Below are 8,433 nucleotides of genomic sequence, written 5' to 3'. Positions count from 1 at the left end.
CTTGTCCTACCAAAAAAAAAAAGGGAAAAGGACGTTTATTTGTTTGTTTATTATTTATTTATCTATGGTGGCTCCCGGTTAAGGAGTAGAGTTTAATTTACTTTTTAATTCATCTATGAGGTTTTTAGGAGCTGTCGTGTTATCTGAATATAAATCCAGCAGGGGGCGCTACAGGTACATATGGATTTCAATAGAATAGTATTTGGCGTGTGGTCTGTAGATCATACAAGTTGACTTTTGCTCAAGATTTTTTCAAAATAGTTTGTGTTTTACTCTACCTATGGACGTGTGGTGTTAAATATAGTAGATTCACTAACATACGACCAAATGTTGACTTTCATATCCAGTCTAGTGCTGCTAAATGCCTAGAATGTCAATGCGTTTGTTTCTGAAGTCTTTAAAATATTCAGTGAGCCCAAGCAGCATGAATTGGGTGTCGTGTGGCGGAAAACAATTGCAGATTGTTGATTTTGGTTTAACACAGGCTGACATCCTGCCAGATGAAAGAAGAGGAGAGAAGCCGGACCTGCCCGATAACCCTCAACAAATCGTCATCCCTAACATCCAGGGAAAAGGAGGGATCAGAGCCCTCGCTCCAAATACCCTGCTGCTGCGGACTACACACAGGATATCTGTCATTTCATTCGGCCATATATTCGTTTGCTTATGGATTATCGCTTTTGAGCTTTAGACGCATACGAAGTCATGAATTCGGCTGAACAGACCATCACATGGTTAATAACGCTGGGTGTCCTGGAATCACCCAAAAAGACACTGTCGGACCCTGAAGGCTTTTTACAGGCATCTCTCAGAGATGGAGTGGTTTTGTGTAAACTGCTGGAACGACTGCGACCCGGTTCGGTTCACACGGTAAGCCGTTTGGCATGAAGCTCATGCAGTTCCATAACAGAGTAAATCAATTACACAAAAGCACTGATGTTTTTGTGCGTCGGAGCGTCGGTCTCCGCGCGCGCCTTTTGTGTTCGTTCACTGCACGCGCTACGATTAACCAGCACACTAGCATACCGTTTTCTTTAAATTTTAGTTTATAATTTAATTTCTTGAACTGTGAGTAAAAGGGGATTAAGTAGAATGTATGTAGAGGAAATTTTGTATAATTTGCAGTGATGGGGAAAGAGTTGTATTTGAATAATAATCGTAATGAAAAACGCAATTGATCAACAACAAATACATAAACGGATATTAATCTTGGGATTTGTCTATATAAGTCGACCGCCATTGACTGGTAAATAGAGAGAGGAAACGACGATGTCCGGTTAGTGAACGAATTGTTTTTGAGTTGGATCTTTTTAGTGAATCAGTTGAGCACCTGTCTGAATGATTCTTTCGCGAATCTGACTCTTTGAACCGAACCGTATCATTCGGACGTGTCCGAGTTAATGAGCCAAAAAAAACGGATGAATGAATAGATAATAAATACTACAAATTCTGCTTAAATGCCACTTTCATGAGCCGTGGCTGCACAAATTGAATTGAGACACTTGAAATCACAGGGAATAACCAAACTTAATAGGAAAGTATTCCTCATCGGGATGTCATGGCCCGTTGTTGTTGTTTTTTTTTAATTTAACTTCTCATCACTAGAAATATGTGGCTTGTGGAACAGTACTTTTTTATAATTAGACCATTTTGATTTTAAATAGAAATCTGCTAATGGAGCGGAGTTATTGAATTTGAGCACATTTCAAAACAATATTAAATTCTCGCTAAGCATCCTTTGTTCTTTTGCAGGATGTTTATTTGTAACTGTATGGAGTTTAGTATCATTTTTATGTTATACTTTATTATATCCACATACGCTTTGATATAAATGATAATGTGGATGTTTAATTAATAATTCATAAACATTTTGTGGATTATATCAACCATAGTCTCGACATACAGCGTAGTCGAAAGTATTCTAATTTATAAGTAATACAACATAGTATATAGTACATAGTAAAAACAATGTGTCGCATAGTTACAGCATTTCACGGAGATGTTAGACTTCGCTCTGACAGGACTGCTCAGGTAGTGTTTGCTTGTGCCAGCATGCCGCAAGCTATTAGCGCACGTCATTTCCGCTATTCCTCCGCCAACTTCCCTATGAAGAATAAGTGGATTTTTGCAGGAACGGGGCGATGAGCCGTGATATAAACAAATGCCATATTCGCATAAGTTTTTGTTTATTCTTTGAAAAACCTGCTTGGAAGAGGATTTATCTGTTCGCTTTATTTTCAGATCTATCTGGACCCGCGGAAAGACGAGTGTTTGAGTAATATCAGAGAGTTTGTGAAAGGCTGTGCATTATATCACATAGAGGTGAGTGCTTCTGTTTTAGTCGTTAATTTCCTTTGCGTGCTCGTTTATATTTCTGAGCACTGATTCAGTGGCTTGTTTGTGTGGTTTGAAGGCAAATCAGGTCGCCAGACTGAGTCTCAGCTGGAGTTGGGAACAGACTAATCCTGTGTGTTTTGGTTTTAGTGTTATTATTACGTCGGTAACAATGGCATCTTGGCTTGTTTGTTGCCATGACAATTTCTTAGATGAATAATGCACCATTGCTTTAATGTGTCATTTGTAGATGTCCAGGTAGCTTGCTCTACTTTGTGTTTACAGACAGTGAAAAGTCAAGCTGTGGAAGACAGAATTGATTATAAAAACATTGAAAGACATGATATCACAATCAATAAACTATTTATAAGGGCCCCGTGGCCTGTATTTTGCAATTAATCACTAAGGAGGTGAATGAGAACTAACTGACATATAGGGATATGCCGGTATCAAATTGTCATGTTGCGATTATGCATTTTGACCAGTTGATGGGAAAAGTATTCTTAAAATGCATTCAAAATTCTGAATAACTTGTAATATATAATTATTCACGGTATTTAGAAGAGCCCACGATAACAATATCGTGCATATTAATTACCGTGGTATATCGCATTACCGAATACCAGCACAAGTCTACATGTGACTGTCCAAAATTACACAAAAATGTGAAATAATAAATGCCAAGAGCAAGTATTTCAGGAAAACAATGGATAAATTTGGGTTTATTCAGAATATTATTCCAATATATCCCAACAGCTGCAAAGAATCTAAAAGTGTTTTCCAGAATAAAGCAGAATGTGGGCTTTAAACTGTAGCTGATGTTCACGTAAGTCAAGTCAATGTTATTTTTATACCGCTTTTTCACAATACACCTTGTTTCGAAGTAGCTTTACAGAAAAACATGATGTTTATAGTATCTTACAATCTTCATGTCTTATAGTTTCATTTAGCAGATTAGAGCTGAGTGGTAACAGTTTACATTTTGCAACAATCTAGCAGTTTAGTTTTACTATTTAGTATATACTAGTCGTTTATGTGAGAATACTGAATGTGTGTGTGGATAAAGCTGGATTTACTTGTATATCCAACTTTTAAATAGAGCTGTTCAATTATATGTGTAGTTTACATGGCAACATGATCATGATCTGGTGAAACTGGACTGCTGAATTACAAGCATAAATGTCCAATATTTAGTGTAACGTTTCATAATAAACACTTTAACTTCAGTAATTTACAGGGTGTTGCCGATTGGGCGTTGCACCTGACAGTGCTCAATGCCAGGTAAAATTTATTCAGAGTTGTCCAAACTTGTTTATCAAGAGAAGTTCTTTGCTGAAAATTGCAGTGCATTGTAACAGTTTTTTTTACACTGTTGATATGCTATTAACAGTTCATTTGTTTGTAAACATGGTGTTCTGGCAGCTCAGTCTCCACTCAAGTCCAACACCTCAAGGTGTTGGTATGAGACTGAATCAGATCCTTCACCCACACAGTGTTTTTACTGGAGGCAGAGCCAATGCTATTGTTAAACCTGTTTTTATGGCTAGTTTTTGTGTTCAGATCTAGCTCTGCCCATTTTTCCTGCAGATATCTATAGTATGTCTGTACAGGCAATTGCATGTTGTTTCTTGGTAAAAGCATGCAAGAATAGACAGCACAGTATGCAGCCATAAATTATTCACATTATAGTGCAATGAATTGTCACACGACCTTTGATTTACTGCAATCTCTAAAGTCTAGCACTGGCTATGTAATGAATTCCATTCAGATCTAATGTGATAGCACCATGTTATTTTGAAAGTGACGATTTTCTCAACAACTGCTGTTCTGTCAGTAAAAGCTGTTTTTACTTTTTGAATGCCACATTTTTTTGTCACTTTTGAGTGTTTTCAGGAAATCTGACAGTGATTTTTCTTCACAAACACTTCTGTGCTTGTTAATGCTTGGCAGCGTGATCGCGTAACTGCAATCTTTCTGCCCACAGGGGTGCTGGGTGCGCATGTTGCTCTGTGTGGCATTTGTTGCTCTGTATGAGTGTGCTGTTGTGTAGGACCGTTGTGGTTCTACTTCTGTGTGTGTGTAACTGTGTTTCAGAAGTGCCAGTGTCTTCGGTTCTTCTAGCCAGCTGTGAGCGCACAGTATGCAGCCATAAATTATTCACATTATAGTGCAATGAATTGTCACACGACCTTTGATTTACTGCAATCTCTAAAGTCTAGCACTGGCTATGTAATGAATTCCATTCAGATCTAATGTGATAGCACCATGTTATTTTGAAAGTGACGATTTTCTCAACAACTGCTGTTCTGTCAGTAAAAGCTGTTTTTACTTTTTGAATGCCACATTTTTTTGTCACTTTTGAGTGTTTTCAGGAAATCTGACAGTGATTTTTCTTCACAAACACTTCTGTGCTTGTTAACGTTTGCCAGCGTGATGGTGTAACTGAGATCTTTCTGCCCACAGGGGTGCTGTGTGCGTATGTTGCTCTGTGAGGCATTTGTTGCTCTATATGAGTTCTGTTGTGTAGGACGGTTACGGTTCTGTGTGTTTGTGAGTTTCAGGAGTTTCAAGAGTCTTCGGTTCTTCTGGCCAGCTGTGAGAGGTTCAGACAAGCCCTCTATTGTGGTGAATGGAGTTGTGTGTTTGAATGGGCAGAGCTGCCAGCTCATTAATGGTGCTGTGGGGTCTGGCACAGACCAGAATTAAGAGAGGCACTCCAGTCCACACTAAAACTGCTTTTTCAAATGGCATGTTTGGATGACTGGTTTAAAGAGAAAGAGCAGGAGGGAATTTAATTCCACTACAGTGATGGCAGATGATGTAATGTAGACTTCGATGTGTGTGATGATTGTTGATTGTGTTTGAGTCTTGGGGATTGCACTTTAGGCCTGTATCAAGTACTGAATATTAATGAAATGTCTTTGTGTCTCTTTTTTGAGAGATTCATCGGAGAAAATAAACATAGTTTATTTAACATCTTAATTCACTGATAGGAGAAAGTTTCTTTTGTCAGTTCCTGTTAAGTTCATCCTCTTGTAAAATCATTGTTGACTGTTTTTAGATTGCTACATTGCCATGGGTTAAAAATGTTTAATTCAGTAATGACTGCAACCAGTTTATTGATGCACAGTACTGATCAAAAGTCTGGGGGTCGACAAGATTTTTAATGGCTTTAAAGGGTTAGTTCACCCAAAAATTAAAATTCTGTCATTAATTACTCATACTCGTGTTGTTCCAAACCCGTAAGACCTTCGTTCATCTTCGGAACACAATTTAAGATATTTTTGATGAAATCTGAGGGCTCTCTGACCCTCCCATAGACAGCAAGGTAACTACCACGTTCAAGGTCCAGAAAAGTACCAAGATGATCGACAAAGTAGTCCGTGTGACATCAGTGGTTCAACTGTAAAGTTACGAAGCTACGAGAATACTTTTTTGTGCAAAGAAAACAAAAATAACAACTTTATTCCACATTTTCGTCTCTACTGCATCACTTGTGGATGCGCGTTCACGACAGTATCATGACGCGAGCGTGTGAGAGTACTATTCAGAGAGTACTTTTTTTTTTAGTATTCAGGGTCAAAGAGCCCTCAGATTTCATCAAAAATATCTTAAATTGTGTTCCGAAGATGAACGAAGGTCTTACGGGTTTGGAACAACACGAGGGTGAGTAATTAATGACAGAATTTTCATTTTTGGGTGAACTAACCCTTTAATGGTCTCTTATACGGCTGCATTTATGTGATCCCATTACTCCAGTCTTCAGTGTCACAAGATTCTTTAGAAATCATTTTAATATGCTGATTTTAATATTTTTGTGGAAACCGTGACATTTTTTTCAGGATTTTTTATATATTTATTTATTTCTATTTATTTATGTATTTATTTTTTTGGAAGGATAGAAATTTCAGAAAGAACAGCATTTATTTGAAATAGAAATCATTATAGCATTATAGGGCTAGTAAATAACTAAAGGAAAGGAAAAATCTTACCTACCCCAGATTTTGAACAGTAATGTAAGTGTATTTTATTTCTAAAATTAAACAATCTCTCTGACCAATATGTAAGAGGAAAAAATAGTTGTAATCAAAGTTACAGGTGATTTTTTTAAGACAACATGAAATCTAAATGAACCCAATTTACTTCCTTAATACATGGTAATACCTCATAAAATCAAGTGTTTCACTTGAAAAGACTTCATATTATGGCAGTGAAATGGGAAAATGGCAAACACTTCCAAAAAAATGACTTTTTTTTTTTTAATTGATAAAATAGCCTGCTTCCTAACTGTGTATAGAAAACAATAGCCACGTAAACACTGCAGCTAAATTCAGTTGTCAGTTCACCTTTTAGTGCTTAATCCTGTTCTGACACTCAGTTTAGTATTTTACGGGAGTGACAACCACTACAATCGAATTGACTCCCAAAAAATTAAAGTAGTGGCCACCCCATTTGCAGAAATTCTACATGGTGTGTACGGAACCAAACTGAACAACTAGTTGTTAATGACGTATTTAAACGTGTCAGTGTTGTGGTGCAAGAAATCACAGGAAAGGAGGTACGTCTTGACTCAGTGTTGCCAGACCTTGACATAAAAAAACTGCAAATGAGAACAAGCCAATAATAAACTCCAATAAAATCCAAACGTGTTATCTTGGAAATAAGCCACATACCAAAATATCGCCACCTGCCTACTTTATTATCTCCATAAACTAGATCGCTTTATGACCTGGGCCCAAACAACAAACCCAAAGACACCTAATAAGCATTGCTTATAATAAGTGGACATGGCAACACTTCAACAGCGCGATCTGCAAAGCAACCTTCCAAACTTAAACAAAACACGATGGCTCTGCCAACAGTGGTTTTGTTAAAATCGCCAAACATAAGTCTTTGGTCGCTTGTGAGTTCAGTTCTGAACACACACAAAACTGTAATTTAGGGGATTCACTACTGTATTTAAATATGGTTGTCACTCCTGAAACTTTAAAGTGTGTACGTGGCCAACAAGTAAACCATTCATAGTTGACTTCCCCAAAAGGTATAGTTTCCTAAATTATAATCATCATAGAAAAATGCAAATGAGCTGATCCACCAGGAAAAATGTGGTGTTTGGTGTCCAGGACCACTTTACTTCTCCATCTTATTGCCTGTATTGTTTGAAGAGTTCAAATCAAGCTGGTGTCAAATCAGGCCAGTTTGGGTTTACTTGGGATGAGCTTATGTGTCCAGATGGCCCAGAGAGCAGCAGGTAGTCTGAGAGCCAGAAATCCACACGCACACAACACTGCCCTAGCTTAGCAAAACTACATTCTTATATTCCCTCAGTGAAGCTCCTTTTATAGAGAATCTGTGATCCTCATAAATGTTTGTAGGTTTCTGTGACTGGAACTTTGGTCTGTCAAAGAGGTCAGCTTAACCCTAGTGACAGTTTCTGTAATGTTGCTTATTCTGCAGAATATGTGCATACTGTTACTGTTCTGCTGTTTTGCAAATGGCCTTTAGATTTGCATATTTAGCATTACATGACTTGAGTTACAATCCATCTCTGCTAAAACTGTCCATCCAAGTTTAATATATAGACTTGAAGCTTTTTACCATTTGTAATGCTTGGGCCAGCATCACTCATCGTATTCTGATCCCTTGATGCATTTCATTTCAAATGCATAAATATGCTGATTTGAATCACAAGAAATATTTCTTATTATTATCAATGTTGAAAACAGTCATGCTACTTAATATTTTTGTGGAAATCATGATACATTTTTTCTGGATTCTTTGATGAATTTTTTTTACTGTTTTTTTAAAAACTGAAAGTTTTTACTGTTACTTTTAATTAGTTTCATCATTGCTGAATAAAAGCATTAATTAAAGGGGTCATATGATGCGATTTCAGTTTTTCCTTTCTCTTTGGAGTCCCGGGGACGAAGCGGAGTCCAGCCCGGGGTCGTCACGTGGTTGCCGCAAGCCCGCCAGCCGCTGCTTCGTCAAATCCACCGGCCGTTCCTCACTCAAGCCCGCCGGCCCCTGCTCACTCAAGCCCGCCGTGTGTGACGCTGTGTTTCGTTGTGAAAGCGAAACTACTTTGTTTGGCTTTCC

General features: G+C 37.8%; 1 protein-coding gene across 1 annotated transcript in view; it reads left to right on the top strand.

The window, feature by feature from the left end:
• Positions 1 to 473: 473 nt before the first annotated feature.
• The window catches only part of LOC107692139 (rho guanine nucleotide exchange factor 7-like), a 22,779-nt gene continuing 14,819 nt past the window's right edge, over positions 474 to 8,433 (top strand). Inside the window, exons 1-2 of the mRNA XM_016491066.1 lie at positions 474 to 870; positions 2,242 to 2,322. Coding sequence (XP_016346552.1) covers positions 706 to 870; positions 2,242 to 2,322 — 246 coding nt within the window. The 5' untranslated portion in view covers positions 474 to 705. The remainder of the gene's footprint in view (positions 871 to 2,241; positions 2,323 to 8,433) is intronic.

The sequence above is a fragment of the Sinocyclocheilus anshuiensis genome, unplaced genomic scaffold (genome assembly GCF_001515605.1).
Source record: "Sinocyclocheilus anshuiensis isolate Anshui unplaced genomic scaffold, SAMN03320099.WGS_v1.1 scaffold322, whole genome shotgun sequence".
Lineage (NCBI taxonomy): Eukaryota > Metazoa > Chordata > Actinopteri > Cypriniformes > Cyprinidae > Sinocyclocheilus > Sinocyclocheilus anshuiensis.
This window is presented reverse-complemented; position numbering and strand designations above follow the sequence as displayed.